Genomic DNA, 18,699 nt, shown 5'->3' on the forward strand with positions numbered 1-18,699 from the left:
CTCACTGTACATAAAGGCTTTTTCTGCAACTTACTGACCCAATCCACATATGTATACCGATGTGGCATGTTTGCTTAATGTCATATTTATGGAAATAACAGGAGGAGATGAGAACACCCTGATAAACAAGTAATTTTAAAAGGTGTTGATAATTGGGTAAAAGTACAGTAGTTACTTCTTATGTTTTTTCTCCACTGCACAGCTGTACTGGATTAAAATGATAGATTTTCTTTTCTCAGTCATGAAATGCGGAGATTGCTGTTTAAAAGCTTCAAAGGTGCTACGTCCAACCCTAACTACAGCGAGCCACGGCTGTCCTCCTTTGTGCTCTCTCTCAATGCTTTAACTTGTTTTTCCTTTTCTCGGTTTAATACATTCAGCCAAGAACCTGCTACACAACGATACTATCAAGTGAAAACCACAGACTAAAGTATGAGCACCTCATAAATCAAAGTGTTATTAGTCAGTTGGATCAGATAAAGAAATTTATCAACCTCCTACTAACACGCAGATACTTCTGTATTTGCTTTGAGCTTTGTCGCAGTCTCATATGGCGTGTTCAACATGTTTGCTTGTTGATACAGTCAACAGAAGAAAAGAAGAGACTAAACCTGATCGTGAAGCAGACATTTCTAAACAGACGGCGGCAGGTACCAGTATGTCTGCTGGTGCCTACCTGTATATAACTGCAACTCATGACACTTGCTTGAATGCATCAGTGTATGCTTATATAAAAGATATGCAACCACGGGTCTCAGTGGTTCAGCTGTTTGGAATGACTAAGCCCTGCAGGAAATGATACATATATGCAAAAAATGCAGTTCAGCACAATGTCTCCTACCTTAAATGACTGCAGGTTCATATAAAATAAACCATTTTGCCCTCTTTGTTGGCTCAATATAACCTTAACCTCACTTGTTCTGGAAAGTACACTTACTAAATCTTTGTGAACTTTTATGGGCTCGTGAAAGAGCGTCCACACGACGGCTTCGTGGCAGTAGGGTGTAGTCAGAGAGCCCATGTATCGATAAAACTTTGTGAGATCCACGTCACCAATCAGATCATCAATCGTGATGTTGTCTACTTTCACACTAGAGCCCTCCTCTGTGAAATATATGAAGGAAATCAGAAGAAAGTTCAACATCTAATTTTGATCATACTTAAGAATAATATACAGTATAAAATACAACAAAAATGGCAACTTAATTAAAAGCAACAGCAAATGGATTTTAAACCCATCTGAGCTCAAAGTGGAACAGTTCTTGTAACTGTGACATTGTGCAATTTGCTGCATCATGTTTTGAAGAAAATGCTGACAGTAAACACTGAAATCATGCAGGATAGTCGTTGTTGTTGTTTCTTCATGTGGTAATTGCTGCTGGTTTTACTTGTGGTGTGTCTTTCATGCTTCCTGCTGACGAAAATGCAATAAGCTTGATGTTTACCCTAAACTGTAGTGACAAGACTTTCCACTTCAGACTCTTCCAGGTTGGTAACAATATTTCAATAGAAAACAGAGGAATTGAAGTGGAACGATAAACTTACCTGTGACGTCGTTCAGGTAGGATGTAAACGTTTCCCACGGCCAAGATAAGTTTCCATCTTCTGTTGCCTTTAGGAATAAATCATTCAGTGTCAATAAAATAAATACTATTTTACATCCTATCTTAGACAGCACTGTTTCCACATTAGCTGTTTGCGTGAAATTCACATTGACATGGAGATAGCTGGATCTATTTTATCGGAGAAGACCCCCTCTGAAACGTTGGTAAGCCCCACCACAGTTCTTGTGATAGTATATATTTTATAAAAGAATTCAGTGAATCTAAAAAAAATGAGGGGCTTAAATATTAATTTTATAACTATCAACCCAGATTACCAGTAATGTTTTTTACATGATGAACATGTAGAAAATCCAGTTCATTCTGACTGTGGGGCAAATTTTGGAAATATCTTGAAAGTGTGTTAGAAAGAATGAATTGACCAGGCTACATTTCGTTGGATTTTTACACTTTGACTGAAATATGTGATGCACAGGCTTCAAACTAGCATGAACCAAACGTCTTATAAAATTGGAGACGATTTGGGCCTCTGCTAAGGCATAGACCACAGGCGGATAGGACAGTTCGCTACGTCAGAACTTAGACTGCGTTCACACTGTAGCCTGAAGTGACCCAATTCCGATCTTTTTTTTCAAAATGCAACCTATATCTGATCTTTTCATGGCAGTATGAACAACACAAGTCGGATTTATTTCGAATGCGACCCAGACCACTTTGATATCCGATACGTATTCGATTCAAATGTCACCTAACCGCCAGGTCGCATCCAACCCATCTGAATGTCACTGATACTCGACAAATGTCCCCATTCTGCGATCTGATACACGCAAGCGAGAAGAAAAACAACAACCATGGCGGACGATAATGAGGATTAAGTTGTTAATATGCTGCTCCGGTTGGACAACAACTTCAAAGTCGCAAGCTATACTCCACTTTTAGCATTCATGTTTACTTCCACAAAGACTGAGCTCTACTTCTTCTTTATGGTGGTTGGCAAAGCACTGAGCACGCTCTCTATGTGTGACCTTATTGCACTCTCTACTGTGCATGTGGGACACTTCCAGGTCGTTTGCAGTTCACACTGGAGATTACATGCAAGTTGCATATTTTTGGAAGTGGGAACAACCATTGCAAGAAAATCAGATTTGACAAAAAAATCGGAATTGAGTCACTAAAAACTGCAGTGTGGACATAACCTTATTTGGCAAATGTGTTTCCATCTCTGCTATAATGCTTTCAGAAAAAATGTAAAATATATAAATAAAGAAAACAATAGATCTAGCAGCTAAAGCCCTAAAAGTAAGTTTTGCGTGGAATAACTTGGACATCCAACAGAGCTCTGACCTCAACCCAACAGATCTTTGAGATCCAACATCAGTTCTGACACTTTGGAAGAATAGTAACAAATTCCCATTGCCTGACTATTACGTCTTTGAAAAAAAAATTTCCAGAAAAGGGGGAACTGCTACAGCAGCAAAACATGAGCCAATATCATAGTTAAGCCTTCAGATTGGGATGCAGCTCAAGCTCACACATGGTACTGAGGCAGAAACCCTGTTCAGTATGTTTCTCAAGTTAGATAAGAGAAATTTGTCAGAGGAGTAAACTGAAGAAAGTTTATAACTCACATCAATAAAAAACCCAAGAACAGCAAGTCCATCTTCATGATTAAGAGTCTCATTTGGGAGAACTCCTTTCTTTGCAGTGACTATGTGCATCTACAGATAAAAAGACAAAAATGCTTTGGTTAGCAAAAGACGCTCAATCAGATGAATCATTAGAAAACTAGAGAGGATGTTTAAAAACTTTACCTCCATTGGATAATGATGACCGTCTAAAGCGTGCTCTGAACCTGAATGGTCCGCTACATCCCAGTGGAAATGAAACTGCAGTACAGAATAGTCACCATCAAGTCCACCTCCACTCACTTCAGCTTCATTCGCTTCAATGTCACATTGCACTGAGGAAAAGATCGAGAAAAATGAAAATGGTTAAAATCAAGTTAAGCATGTTTCGAATACTGCCAAGAATGTCCAGTTTTGTACCTGAATGTCCATTATTTGTGATATTCTTGATGGCGGATTGAGAGGAGAAATTAACAAAGATGAAATTATCCAAATTTGGGTCAATGGTAACGATGCTGGTGACAATATCAATTGGAGATTGTTTTTCTCCTCCACAGTGAGATCCAGGTAAGGCTTCCCAATGCTCTGGAGTGTGACCTATAAAAGATCCAGATGCCTTTAGTCCTGTGAGAGCGCCTGGAAACCCGCATGTATCACAGCCAGGCGGGCAGAGCACCGAATTATACTGAAGTCAGAGTACTTCAACATAAGTTAAGTATAAATTTTGATATTTTTAGGACAAAAATGACAATAATTTATAGAAGTAACAAATAATAACAAAATCAGGCAAAAGGAAATGTCTCCAAATCAGTTTCTTTCAATAAAAAATGCATTAAAACTTTAACAAAAACTGCAGGCGTGTGTCTGTGTCTGGTGAATTTTTGGTTAAAACATGTTTGTTTTTCCATTCAGTGGGTAGAAAATCCAGAAGTAAGAGTAGAGATACTTCATAATAAAATTACTTAAGTATAAGTAAAAAGTACAGAGGTTTTTTCAAAGAAGTTACTCATGTAAATGTAATTGAATAAATGTAACTAGTTATTATCCACATCTGACCATAAAATGTATCAGAAATAATAGTTTACTTACCACAACCAGTGTAGCACCACTCATTGGCTGAAACAGAGGAAGAGAAACATAAATGACGGAGTTTGTGTGTTTAAATCCTAAATGAAATGAATGTAACTTTGAAATTGAAATCTGTATTCAGTTAAAGAACTTTATATTTTGCCGATCCATGCTACAACTTACACAGGAAGTGGAAACAAGCAAAAATACTCACATTTTACCAGAGCGACCAAGGTCAGACCTAGCACCAACTTTAGGAGACACATCTTCAAGTGGAGAAGAAATGTTTTAATTAATAATTATGAAGCCAGTGGTTTAAAGTAACTCCATCAGTTCTACCCAAAATAAGCCAAACACCTTCCCAATCCTGTAGGTTGTTTAGACTGTGAGGTATTTACTAACCTTTCTGCCCAGGCCTCAAATCAATTAGTCTTCTCAAATGTTATATAAAAATGAATGACATTTATGGACAAAACGAAACGTTTATGAAAAAGAAGAGTGAAACTTTACACCAGAATGAGTTGAGATAAATATAAAGGCTTGCTCTGGGAGGGGCCCCCTGCTGTGTATACAACACTGAACCATGATGGAGACACACAGCTGTTTTCTAAATAGACCTGATCACAACAAACCAATCATATGTCCTAATTTGCATTTTGTGTCAAAATGATATAGCGTGTTCTGATTTTCTTTACTTCTTTGCTGCTCTGCATCCAAAATTAAAAATGAACAATAATGTATTCGTCTCTTTACATAACTGATATACAATGTCTTTATCTTTCACCTGACAAGAAGTTATTTAACATCAAATGATTCTCAATCTTAAACAGCCACGTAGAAACACACAATCCGCTGCTGTGAAAAAGATGCTTATTGAAATTATCAAAAGCAATTGTTTAAAATACTAAAATTGGTTTAAGAATGTTTCATTGTTATTGCATTCGAAGAAGAAATGTAGTTAGAAAGTAATCTATAATGATTGTGATCGGCAATCATTTAAACGTTTCGTGAAATCAAATAGAAGGAAAAATGACAGCAGAATTAAGAGTTATGTTTCAAAGTATTTCTACATGCAAAAGAAAACCACAAACCAGACAGAATAACCAGAGGAAGAGGCTTCAGGTTGCAGGAAAGCATAAAGATGAGAATGGAAGTAGGTGATGTGATGATGAGTTCAGATTTATTCTCTTCCAGACTGATGTTAGGGCAACTAACCCGTTCATGCACAGCCGTCACTGCAGTGGACAGACATCTAAAAGCCATTTCCTTCTGTTAGTTGTGGATCTATGTTATAAATGCACACAGCCCACAAGTCGACACCAGTGCATTTTACAATACACTTTCAACTACTGGCCATCTGCTGCAAGTGCAAGAAACTTTCTGCTAAATCCAATATGGCAGACAGACAAAAAATGCAGACCAACCCATTTGGTCCAACCCAGTCCCCCCTCCTGCTGTGAAGGACTCTGGCAGGTAAACAAAACATCAAGTAGCCCCTAAAGAACAACACTACTCATGTATTTTCTAAATAGCAATTTTGTATTTGGAGAAAATTACAACTGATCTCCTAGAAAAAGAAAAAATGTAAATTCAAAAACACTTTGGGGAAAAATAATCCTGACAGAAAGGATAATATTTCATGTATGAAAGGGCTACAGAGGGAGATGAAAGGATGAAGCCATCATGCATAGAGCCTGCTGTACAAGCCGGTGGCGGCAGCAATATGACCTGGGGTTACTGCAGCTGGTCAGGTCAAAGTTCAGCAACATTATGGCCCAAAGGATGATATCAGCTGATTGTCTCAGGTCTGATGAAAAAAACATAACAGATCTTCTTCTTCTTCTTCTCTCCTAAGGGCTCACAGAGACCCGGTAGATCCGCGGTTTCTAAAATCCCCAGATCTCTTAGTCTGACACCAACAACTACTCCATGTTTACTGTCACTTAAGTTATTTTCATCTTGATCACTTTGACTTCTGGTAGATTGTCAAGACCTGCTGCAGCCTTGGGATTTGCCTGATCATTTTTGGTAATAAGCAGTTGAACAAGTGGCTGGTAAGAGGATAAACACAGACGTGGATGTTTGTTTGTGTTTAGTTTTCCATTTTGCCCGGATGATTGACATAATTACCATAACCATAATTAGAATGACAGACTAATTCATACACATACAGGTACCAGCATACCATCAGAGTGACATAACTAATTCAGGTTTAGTGTTTTCACACGCAGCACTAAAGTCGTGGCTCATTATTTCAGATTTGGGCCAAATGTTCTTGCAATCTTAAAAAGTGCTCTCAATCAATAGGCCTCCATGTTTTTTGGTGTTCATGTTCAGTTTTCCTTTGGATTTTGATGAATTTTCCCGTTATATCTAACTGACCATGTTCAGAAAATGATTAGCCACTCTGAATGTTTTAGGTTAGAAAATAGAGTTTTTAACCCAAAGGGAGAAACTGGTTTTCTCTCCAACACACAAGTACATGAAGTTGAATTTACAGCAAGCAGTGGCATGAAAAAATAAAATGTAATGCTACAGATGATATTATTATATTAGCTGATGCCTCAGCTCACTGGATGTTTTGAAAAAGAATCATATATCTTTCTGGTTTTGGGTCTGGTGTGTCCTGGACTTTTCTGTTTCTTTAAGCTCTTCAGATTCTGTTGATTGGCTGAAACTTTAAATTTTTAAAAACATGAGAACTGGATGGAAAATAGGTGAAAAGTCAGAGTCCAAAGAAAAATATGTGAAAAAGTGAAGACCAACATTACATCCAGAATCCGACTTTTCAGTTCAGAATTACTAGAGAACTGAAACCAACAGCAAATAATGCAAAATTGGAGAGTAGTAGGAGAAAGTACAATTATATACTAAACTGGCTGTATACCAGTAGACCAGGTTCTTCCTTTCCTATTGGCCTGTGGAAAATATAGTTTTTACATAAGAGCATTGAGACAAAATAGAAGAATTAGCATCTGGTTCCAAATGAGTACATCCCAAAAAAACATCTAGATCAATAAATAATCATGGATCTCAGCACGATTAAGCGTTTAATATGCAGGTAGGTTTGCAAACCGATACCACAGCAAATTACAGAAGTGATTGAAAAAAGTGCTGAATGCAGCTTGTGCACACAATCACAGTTTAAATACACTGATAGAAGTTTCTTTAAAGAGACCGGTCCCATTGCTTTTTAGAAAACAAAGAATAAATTACATCTTTATATGTTTTATATTTACAAGAGAGGAATGATGTAAACTCACTGTTTCCTTCGTCAGGCGCTCAAATGTTTGACTTTCTGGAAATGTCCGGGCTCCTTTATCTACACTCTGTCCTCTTGTCTCACTTTGTATTTTGTATTTATTAAACTTGTGGCATTAGATGTTAATAATTGAGCTCCAGAGTTGCTTGCAGGCAGTTTTATTCCTCGTATTAAGCTGAGGAACTGCCATCTACTTTAATATATAACAGAAATATTATTCATGTACTGTTTAATACGTGTTTTCTGCAGATTTTGTTCACTTTCCTTGCCGTTTACCGGAACATGGAGGTACTGAGAGGTGAGGTAATAACAGACGCTGTCTTGCAACAGGACCTAGTGTCACAGTGCCCACTTCTGTTTAATATCATTTTTCCTGTGTTTATACAAACATCATTGCATTTAATGAACCGGTTGTTTGACCTTCACCCGGTGTTTTCACTCACGCTTTTCACACAACACGTCATTAGTCCTCTTTTTGTTTGTCCTTTTGAAGCAAATGTCAAACTCAAGGCTTGGGGGCCAAATCTGGCCCGCTGTAGCTATTTATGCGGCCCTCTAGACTCCAAATTATATCAATAAGCCCCTCCAGTTTTTCACAAGTCTGCAGAATTCATGCAAAATTAAACGTTTTTCTGATTTTACTGCAAATCTCTCAAAATTGGCCAAAAACTTTGTGTTTAAGTGACTGCTGCCTCAGCTTTACTTGATGTCAAGTTATAGTCAGTGATCATGATTGATAAAAAAAATGTCCCTTTTAACATCATATATTAGAGCAAATATTGCAAAAATTTCTTTCAAATATTTCTAAATTAGCTCCACAAAATCTGTGGTTTTGATTGCAAAAAAACAAAACAAACAACAAAAAAACACAAAAACAATCAAGAAATCCTGGGTGGACTGAAAAGGTGTTCAATATTATTTCACTTACTGAATGCTGAAACCAACAGCCATTTGTTGATATTGTAACAGTTCAATGGCTTCTATCAGTACATAAACCGGCCCTTTAAGAACACCCAGATTTTTGATATGACCCAAAATGAAAATGAGTTTTTATTGTTTTAAAGGAAAAAATCACAGCGAGGATTTACAATTATGAAATTGAAATCAATAAGGAAGGAGTCCGTTTTCCCCCCCAATGTTTTAATTACGAGCTGCACCAGACCTAACATTCAGTATGTTCATACTAAAGTTATTTCCCTTTGTTTCTGCTGAGTCACAGAATCACTGCCAAGCGAAGAAGAAGGTTTACTTGCCGTCAAGACAACACAATGACTTCCAAGAGCCGTGCTTTGATGTGCTTCCTGTTAATGACTGCCAGACTGTGTTGCATAAACATTTTTCTTCAGTCTGATTCAAAGCTGAAGGACAGACGCCTCGATTTATCACCCCTGCATGTAAACATCGGCCCAAATAATTCACAGAGATGCTGGAGTGTGAGTACATTAGGACAGCTGTAATGTGGATCTGTTGGGTTTCTCTTTGGCACTCAGACAACAACACTGATCACTGCATTATTTTAAAAAGCAAACAGAAACCTTATCGTTACCTTCTCACACCTTTTCTCTCTCCACCTCCTCATCATTACTATTTTCGTTTTGTAAGATTTCCTGCTTAACATCAAAATGTACTATACACTGTAAAAAACTTTTGAAAAGCTACACTACATTTAGTTGTGTCAACAATCTTCTACTCTCTAAGTCAAATAAATTTAGTGAGTTTTACATTTTGAACCTAAATGTGTGAGTTTGTGAACGATAAACTTACAGTAGTAAGTTGTGTGAACTTTTTATTCATTTAGATTCTAGATGAAGGTCAGCACTTAAAAAAACTGAAAGAAGAAAAAGACAGGAGTGGGAACTATTTCCCAGAATGCTTAGCGGCGTGTTTTTGTTTCCTGAGATGAAGCGTTACATTGATCTGACTCTTGTGTTATTAAGGCAAATGTTCATTTCAATGCAGCTGACAGTTTGCAAAGCTTGAGGATAATGTCCTTTTACATTAATAAAGGGTTCTACACAATAGTAATAATAAACTGTCTCCTTGTCGTGATGGTTTGGTCTGAAACAGGTAAACTCATCGGTCAAAAATAAAACAAAACAAAAATCAAGCTCCTCTGCTTGCTTCCAGTGCTTCCAGTGCAAGAAACAACCAATCAAAGCTCTGCTACTGAGTACATCATGTCATGTGACTGCAGCTTTTCCCTTCAGCAAATCCTATTGTGAATGCTAAGGCTAGTTAGCATACCCACTGATAACTGAGGGTAAAACGGGCTTCCTGTAATGGTGAGTTGTTTCTCCACAATTAGCACATTTAGCAGGGCGTTCTCAATGTTGATTGACAGCGTTAAGACCCTCCTCCTGTCTCTGATTGGTTGTTTTTGGTTTTAATTTAGCCACACTAGAGCATAAAAAGCCTGTTTAAATGTATCAACGCTGATGCTAACTGAAAGGTGAGGCCTGCAGGGCTTTCGATGCTCTTGGCTGTTTTGTGACGCATCGATGCATGATTGGAGTAATTTTGGTAGATTGGGATCATCACTCTTTCTTCCAACCAGTGGGAGGCGGGATGAGCGCCCTCCCTCTCCCTCAGTCCTTAAACTTTACGATTTAACAAATTGCCAGTACAGTGAACCCTAATGTTTCGCGAGGGATTCGTTCCGAAAAGAACCCGTGATAGGCGAAATCTGTGAAGTAGTTTTTACAATTATTATACAGCATAATTAAATATTCTACATTGAATTCAAAGAACAAAACCTGTTTTCAGGCCCAAGTATTTTTTTTAAAACAAATAGAACACTTTCTTACAAATAACTACAGTAAAATAATCATTTTAATCATCAATGCGAAGTACAGTAGGACAAATTGTGACTGGCGTATTTCACTGATCCTCTGACTGTGATGCTGCGGCCTGACTCCGCTCTCTAGTGGTTTTTTCTCCTGAAGCCTGAGGTGCAGGTGTGTTTTTTTGAGAAAAGAACGTAGTTATCGGTAGTTGTTGTCGCTCTTTTTTTCTTCTGGGCAAAAACATTTGCCAAAATTTGCCAAGCTGTATTACGTATATTTAAATACCGTAACATTATTGGCACGCAGGTAGAGAAGAAGCACGGAGACTGTTTAGCCAATCAGGACACAGAACACAATGCACTGTGAAAAAAAAACTGCACAAAAAACTCAGAAGCAGCGAGGCCGTGAACGGTGAACCGCGTTATAACGAGGGTTCACTGTAAGTGCACTCTGAGTCTACTGTAATTTACACTCTGGCAGCATATTAGTCTAATTACTTATATATTCACTGTTTGATTGATACTGAAGCTCTATTGGGGAGAGTGTGGTGCCGCTGGAAAGGTGGTTCGCCCAGGGCGCCAAACAGGCTAGGGCCGCCTCTGGCTCCAACTGTGGTTCACTGCAGACCAAAAGTCTTTAAAATGTTTTCTAAACTTACATTTCATGACTTCATTTCTCAACCATTCAATCATTTCTTTGGGTTTTGAGCTGCTGTCACGAGACGTAGATTATGTTTTAGAATGTTTTCCTTCTGCATTTCTGATAGTGAAAAATTTGTTTATTTACATTTAATCCACGATTTAAGAAGAGGTGGATGTTACTTTTCTACATTTGCTGTGTATTTAAGTGGCAATAAACGTTACTTACAACCCCCCCCCCCCAGTTTTATTTATATCTTTGCCCCAACATGAAATGAGTGACTGTAGTTTTTATTTCTTACAATAAAATTCATACAAAAATGTAATAAACCTCACAACCTGACCGCCTAGCTCTTAATAACATTAAAGCTTTAATTAGAACATAAACAATGACTGGAGATTAACTCCTGCTGGATGTCAAGTCCTTGTTCTGCTGCTGAACAAACAGTTTTATCCCAATCATCTTCTTGGAAGAAGCTTCCATGCATTTTGCTCAAAGTAGAGAAGAAACGGATCTGAAAAGGCGTCAGAAACAGAAATCTATTAAAGCCACAGGAGCTTTTCTTCTGTCCAGATATCCATGTGATGCAAGAAGGAATAAAACTCACTGAAAGATGGATCCGGTTAGTTCATCGACGAAACCGCCTGAGCAAAATCAAACACAGTACAATGTTACATCAGATTTAAAAAGAAAAGACGGAAGAAGACAGCAGCAGAAGTGAGATAACTCACCTGGAGTGCAAACGGTCTCACACAGGATGGGGCAGATGTAGCAGGACGAGCAATCCTGGACAAAAACACAGCAAAATGCCGTCAGACAGCAACAATAAAATAAAATCCATTATTCTGCTCAGCAGTTTCAGTAATGAAGGTTCTCACTTCGCAACGCTCACAGTGGTCCGACTCGTCTCCCTCCGCACACGGACACTTGTCACAGTGTTCAGAGCAACGCTGGAAGAAACAGTTTTACAGTGCAGAGTGAGAAACAGACGTACGACGCTGCGTATCCGGTACCAAGTAAATACCGGACCCGGATTGCCGATACCAATACTTTTTAATAAAGTTTTATGTATCATCAAACTTCTGACTTTTAGGTGTTTTTCTGCTTTTTTAGAAAAACTAAAAAACTAATGACATGAAAATTTCAATAGAAAATCAGAAATTAATGTTTCAATCTTACCACACAGTTATTGATCCGATACTGATACTGACTTGGTATCGATATTATTGATACTTTGGGATGATCTGCCCACCTGAGCAAAGATTCATGTCTGGTTGTTATTTACAACTGTCATTATTATTATTATTATTATTATTATTATTCATAGATTCTCTTGTCTTGTCATGAGTCAGTTTATAACCATTTTGTAATATAATTAATTTGTTGCCTCTTTAGCCCCGTATATTGAACAGGCACATGAATTTTATAACATGGTTTTTGATAATTATTGAGTCAGTAAGTAAAATATTTCATTGAATTGAGATAAAGGGTCGGATTAAATAAGTGTTTTCTTCTTCCTGCTCCCTTTCAAACTGAAAAGTCGTGGGAAACAGAATATTTTATTCTTGGTTATGTATGAACATGTTTTCTCTCTGATTGCCTGTTTTCTTGTTTCAAAAACCTGTTTGAAATAAATAAATGAAATAAAATCAGCTGTTTTAGAAGGCCTGGGCACCAGAGGAGATTTTTGCACTCATTATTTCCAGGCACTTTCAAACAAATTAACTACCAAGCGTTTAAATGGGAGATCAGTGCAACTTCCTGGGTGTTTGGTGCATCATATATGAGCAACTAAAACTTTCTTTATGCTTTTATTGACAAAAAGTGCATTAGCTGACACAGAAAGAGCAGCAAATACTTTCCCCAGCAGAGGAGACGTGGGGAAAAAAGGAGGAAGTGACATTATTATCTTCCAGCTTAATGCAGAAAAAACTGGAGTTTTAGTTTCTGGCTGCAAAAATGCAAAGATAAGAGATGTTCAAGACTCAGACCTGAACTTTAACAATCAAGTCCAGCTTAGTAGGATCTTCAAAACTTTGGCCACAACTGAAACCGGCTTTTATTTTTGGTAGTTTGGATTATTGTAATGGTTCATTTACTGATCTCTGCAAAATAAATCTTTATTTTTAAAAAAAGATTTTAAGTTTCTAAAATATTTTTTTTGATTGAGGTGATTTTCAATATAAACCATGAAGCTCCAGTATCTTTTTCACAACTAAACAAGGAACAAGTTGTATTTTTGTGATTCCTTGCTAAGCTGTTGGTGAAGACATAAAACTGTATAGACAGTTTTCAGTCTTAAAATGAAGCCTCATCACGACTGAATAATTCACGGGTCAGAAATATATACACTGCTCAAAAAAATAAAGGGAACACTTAAACAACACAATATAACTCCAAGTAAATCAAACTTCTGTGAAATCAAACTGTCCACTTAGGAAGCAACACTGATTGACAATCGATTTCACCTGCTGTTGTGCAAATGGAACTTTGTACAGAACAAAGTATTCAATGAGAATATTTCTTTCAGTCAGATCTAGGATGTGTTATTTGAGTGGTCCCTTTATTTTTTTGAGCAGTATATATATTAATCCCACTGATCTGAAAATGACTGAGAGGTAGTAAAAGAAACAGCAAAGAAAGAAAAGTTAATTGAGACGTTTATAAAAATATGAAAAAGAAAAAGTAAAAATTAGTCTTTTATACCTCGCAGATGGAGCAAACGCTACACAACGATCCAGAGTGGAACTGCTGTTTGCCTGAAGTTTCCTCCTCTTCGTTTGTTTCATCGGCATCATCTGTTGCGTTTTCTTCTTCGTCTAAAGCCAACAGAATAAAGAAAATCTTTGTACTTATTTGACTTAAAGAGTAGAAGACTGTAGACACAACTAGATGTTGTGTAGTTAATGCAAAGAAATGAACACATTTAGTCCAAGTTAAGACACATGAACACAAAGTCAAAGAAAGGCTGGGAAAGACAGCAGTGATGCATAATGTTGGCTGATTTAGTCTCTGAGTTTATTCCTTTTGTGTTCGCCTTTGATTTATTTCTGGTTTCCTGTTTATGCCTGTAGTTTATTCCTCTTGGGTTGGACTTTTTCCCCTTTCTGTGCCGGTTCAGCTCCCTCTGTGCTAATTAGTCTCCTTCCTTCAGTAAGCTCCACTCAGCAAACCCGCAGCTGTTCAACATTCCCCTAATTAGACTCACTTGGTTTCATGTCATGGATTAAATCTCCTCTCTATTGAAGCTCCCTGGTTTCTGTTGTTCTCTGCTCCCTTCTTTCATTGTTTCTGGTTATGAAAGTTTTAATTTTCTGTTATTATTAAAACCCTTCAACTCACATATACAGGAGTTGCTCCCAAACTTCTGTATATGTTTTGGTCCATAACATTTTCACCACAAACCGACAACAAATAAATCACAAAATAACTCAGAAATGTTAGAAGGACTGGTGTTGCTGTTAGACTTAAAACAAGCAGGCGCCGTTTTTCTGTCAAAACTAAAAAGTTATGTGTTCAACAAAGATGGCTTCTATGCACACTCACTGCATAAGACTCCACTCCTGAAGAAAAACATGATGAACATTATTCACACTGCAAAAACACAAACTCTTATTGAGTATTTTTGGTCTAGTTTCTAACACAAATATCTTAGTACACTTGAAATAAGACAAAACTAACTCAAAAGTAACATTTCAGCCTTTTTTAAATAAATAATTCCTTAATATTGGTGAAAAAGTTATTGTTCTATTGACAGATAAATTAACTTATGGCATGGGGAAAATGTCTTGTTATGAGTTAAATAATCTGCCACTGGAACCATTATTAACTTAAAAAAACATCTATATCTTACTTTGTCTTATTTTAGGTGCATTAAATACAACTCTGGAAGAATGAAGAGCCCACTGCACTGAAAACCTCCTGGCTATTCCAACGAATATTGACTTCTGAACTCGTTAAAACATTAGTGTTGTTGTTTCTAAATGATTTTGAACTTGTTTTCTTTGCATTATTTGAGGTCTGAAAGCTCTGCATCTCTGCATTCGCATTTTCTGCAAATAAATACTAAATTTCAGACACATGTTGTCAGTAGTTCATTGAATAAAAGAACAATGTTCATTTTACTCAAACATAAACCTATAAAGAGCAAAATCAGAGAAGCCGATTGTTTCAAGTCTCTCATTTTTTTTCCAGAGCTGCTTCTGCACTAGAAACCAGACCAAAGTAGATTTGGTGTTTTGGCAGTGAGGATGTAATAGAAACAATAAAAGTTGGTCAGAATTGAAAACAATGGATGCCACTGTACAAATGATGCTTAAAGGAGGAAACGGTTCTGGATGTCAACCCTAAAACAGAAACAGTAAAACTTGGAAATGGGAACATTAAAGTATTTATTGTTTTAGCATTTAATTCTGCCAGACTTTATATCTCCAGGAAGAGCTTCTGATGAAAAAATGAAGGTGGACAGTTTTAGAACAACGTCTTCCAACAAAAAGCATAAGAAAATGAATTTATTCAACTTAAAATAATTTGTAAATCTTCAGAATAAATTAGAGTGTAAAGAATTCACCAAATAAAACTTTCTAATTTAGATGTTTTTGTTGATTAATGGGTTAAATTTATACCTGAGGAGGACGAAACTGGTTTTCTCTACACATGATACGTTTCATTACCTTCTGATTTTTGATAATTATTCAGTCGGTAAGTAATATCTTTAATTAAATTGAAGAAGGATTAAATAAGTGTTCACTTCTTCCAGCTGCTTTGAAAACTTGTGGTAAACTAATTATTTTGTTCTTGGTTATGTCCGCGCATGTTTTCTCTGTCCTACTGATTTTTGTTGCTGTTTTTAAAAAACCCGTTTGAAATAAATAAATGAAATAAAAATAATTTGGTTTGATTTGTTTTGTATTTCTGGATTACAAACATCTGGTTTAAATGTTATATGAACAGGAAAAAAATACCGACAGACAAACATGTTGATGTATTTTTAAGACAGCAGCAGAAAGTGGTGAGTAGTTTGGATTTTACTCAGCAGTTTATGTTTATTAATCAGAGGCAGACATGTTTAGAGACTGTTTATCATTCTTTTTTTTTTAATTTGGCAAAGAGAAAGCAGATTAAAACATTTTGATAAAGTATGATTTATTTTAGACACACCAGGGCCTGTTTTGGAGCCTCAGAAACAAACCGAACAAAGACGGGAGCAGCTTGTTTGTGCCACAGATAAGCAGCTCTATTTCTGGACTGAAATGTGTGACGACGGATCCAGAGCAGCTGGAGGGACTTTAGCAGCGTCACAGATTAAATATCCGCTCAGATGACTGCAGATTAAAAGTTTGTGCTTATAGAGGAGAAGTTAGCATCCTGAAGACGTTTATGATCTGTAAAAGTAGGATGAAGAGCAGCCGTACCTTCTTCATCTTCAGCAGGATGATCCTCTTCTTCCTCATCACTAGCTACTTTATCGTCTGCAGCTTCATCCTCCTCCTCTTCCTCCTCACTAGCTACTTCGTCTGCAACCTCATCGTCTTCTTCATCATCCTCTTCCTCTTCACTTCCATCATCTGACTCTGATGCCTCATCTTCTTCCTCATCGTCATCTTCTTCCTCCTCTTCTCCATCGCTTTCGTCATCTACCTCTGCAGCCTCTTCCTCCTGCTCCTCATCCCCCTCCTCCTCTTCCTCTCCTTCCTCCTGTTCTTCTTCAGCTTCCTCCTCGTCAGTTTCTTCTTCATCCGCCTCTCCTAACTCTTCGTCTTCCTCAGCACCTTCCCCATCTTCATCCTCAGCTTCCTCTGCATGTCTGGTGTCCTCCTCCTCTTCCTCCTCGTCCTCCTCAGCCACATCCTGGGCTAAGCCAGAGTGCGGAAGCTGCAGTGGCGACAGGAGCACCAGCAGGAGGGCGACCACCCAGCTTCGTATGAAGGCCATGATGGAGCGCGAACAGCAGACGACGTCCAACCGTCTTTGCTCAGATCTTCCAAAACTTCCTGTTTTGAACCGCAGTTTAAAATAAGAAAATAAAAAAAGTTTTCTCTGGCTGCAGAGGGGAGGGCCAGGAGCAGAGCGCCGGCCGTGTGCCGGGAACACAGAGGGACAGCAATGTGCAGCTGAAGGCTGGTGAGTGACAGAGGCACATGCCTGGGAAGAATGATCCTGATGTCCTTAACGGTGCATTATGGGAACGCCTGCTCAGGGTCTGTCCTGCATGAGGCAAAGGAGGACAAAAAAAAGCACCAGCAGGAAAAAGACGGAATAATTATAGATATTTAGTAATGTGAGATGCACTTTGATGTACTGTGCTTTTTTTTTCTAACAAAAATTTTGCTGAAAATGATTGAAAATCCAAACCAGAGCTGAAAAAACTAGTTATCTTTACTGTAATAACATTCTGGTGAAAACGTATTTGTAAGAGTATTTTTACTACGCTGTACTTTTTAATTTTACTTGAGCAATTTTATTATGAAGTATCTCTATTCTTCTGGATTTTCTACCGACTGAATAAAAAATGTTTTAACCAGAAACTCACCAGACACAGGCCTGCTGTTTCTGTTCAAGTTTCATCAGTTTTTTATTGACAGAAACTGATTTGGAAATTTTTTTTATTACCTACATGAATTATTGTCATTTTTGTCCTTAAAATACCAAAAATTTCCTCTTGGCTTTATATTTTCATCCGTCTGATGATGTCATTTTAAAATATTAAACGATTGATGTTTTGATCAGTTACTTTTCGACTCTTGAGTCATTCCTCGTTTGGCTACTTTGTACTTTTGAGTAAAAATAAGCTTCAGCTCTTACTTGTAAGTTTTGGGCCCTCTACCCTCCCTTCTCAAACATCTCAATAACATAACTGCAAATTTGTTAATTTTCATAGATCTTTTCGATTATGGGTTGCAGCTGATGAAGAAAGTGCAGGCCAGCATGAATGACTAAATAAACAGTGCAGCATTAATAGCAGCCAATCCTATTAAAACTACAGTTATTTCTGTTTAGGAAACTTCCATCAAACTTTTTCCTTCCGCTCAACTTTCCATTAATATTCTTCCAACCAATTTGTTCAACAATGACTTTTCTTGACTTACTCTGTCTTCAGGGTTTGTCAAGCCTGTTTGTTGAATAATTGTCAAATCTCAGGCCAGTGGTTTCCAAAGTCAGTCCTTGAATGCTGGTAGCCTGAATATTTTTAAATGTTTCCCTGTTTTATGAAACCTGAATTAAGTGAATGTGTAGTTTATATGTTGCTAGAGAACAATTTAAGCCAGGAAAACGTCTAAAGCAGGACACTGGACTTGAGGAGTGACATTTCAGTTTTGAAAATGATTTGTATCCATCTCATGGGGTTAGCTGTGAGGCATAACTAAATAATCAGAGTGAACTCTGTGTTAATACGAGTTTCACTTTTTGGATTAATATGAAACAAATTACTTTTTTTAAGTCACAAAAAGCCACTTTTCAAAATATTTCTCATTAACATCACTGGTTTGGAATTAAAAATACAAAAATGAACCAACAGGAATGTGGCTGCTGATTGAAAGCTGTGCTTAGTGAAGTTGTGTTCATCTGTATTTACAACCAAACAGTTGATCCTCTGCAGTGTGAGGAAATGAAATATAATCTAAATAAATAAGATGCCAAATATTATGAGGTGCAAGTGATAAAAAGCAAAGTGAAATGTCTTTAAATGCCAGTTTGTAAAATGATCTCAGGCTTAGAGGAGGATGACAGCATGATGTACAGCGTGGATGTAAATAGAA

The 18,699-nt window shown here is 37.3% G+C and overlaps 2 protein-coding genes across 5 annotated transcripts in view; both read right to left on the reverse strand.

Moving 5' to 3' along the window:
* The window catches only part of LOC114135482 (carbonic anhydrase 4-like), a 29,363-nt gene extending 21,196 nt beyond the window's left edge, over positions 1-8,167 (reverse strand). The window contains exons 1-8 of one of the 3 annotated variants that reach the window (XM_028002814.1): positions 7,519-8,167; positions 4,470-4,521; positions 4,277-4,303; positions 3,608-3,784; positions 3,374-3,522; positions 3,191-3,280; positions 1,546-1,612; positions 938-1,104 (exon numbers count right to left, since the gene is read on the reverse strand). In XM_028002814.1, coding sequence (XP_027858615.1) covers positions 938-1,104; positions 1,546-1,612; positions 3,191-3,280; positions 3,374-3,522; positions 3,608-3,784; positions 4,277-4,303; positions 4,470-4,521 — 729 coding nt within the window. In that variant the 5' untranslated portion in view covers positions 7,519-8,167. Of the gene's footprint in view, positions 1-937; positions 1,105-1,545; positions 1,613-3,190; positions 3,281-3,373; positions 3,523-3,607; positions 3,785-4,276; positions 4,304-4,469; positions 4,522-4,657; positions 4,735-7,518 lie in introns of those variants that run through there. The other 2 variants (XM_028002825.1, XM_028002804.1) reach the window with 2 other exon arrangements.
* A 3,008-nt stretch (positions 8,168-11,175) lies between these two features.
* LOC114136622 (sarcoplasmic reticulum histidine-rich calcium-binding protein-like) lies at positions 11,176-17,106 on the reverse strand. Of its 2 annotated transcripts, XM_028004737.1 has the most exons (6): positions 16,354-17,103; positions 13,646-13,758; positions 11,818-11,889; positions 11,671-11,725; positions 11,547-11,583; positions 11,176-11,453 (listed from the first exon to the last, which is right to left on the reverse strand). In XM_028004737.1, exons 1-6 carry the CDS (start codon positions 16,871-16,873, stop codon positions 11,432-11,434), a joined length of 819 nt encoding a protein of 272 aa, XP_027860538.1. In that variant the 5' UTR covers positions 16,874-17,103; the 3' UTR covers positions 11,176-11,431. The 2 variants fall into 2 exon arrangements, with proteins under 2 accessions (XP_027860538.1, XP_027860545.1); XM_028004744.1 differs by lacking the exon at positions 11,176-11,453 and having other exon boundaries at positions 11,543-11,583; positions 16,354-17,106.
* Between the last annotated feature and the right edge of the window lie 1,593 nt (positions 17,107-18,699).

This window comes from Xiphophorus couchianus, chromosome 2 (genome assembly GCF_001444195.1).
Source record: "Xiphophorus couchianus chromosome 2, X_couchianus-1.0, whole genome shotgun sequence".
NCBI lineage: Eukaryota > Metazoa > Chordata > Actinopteri > Cyprinodontiformes > Poeciliidae > Xiphophorus > Xiphophorus couchianus.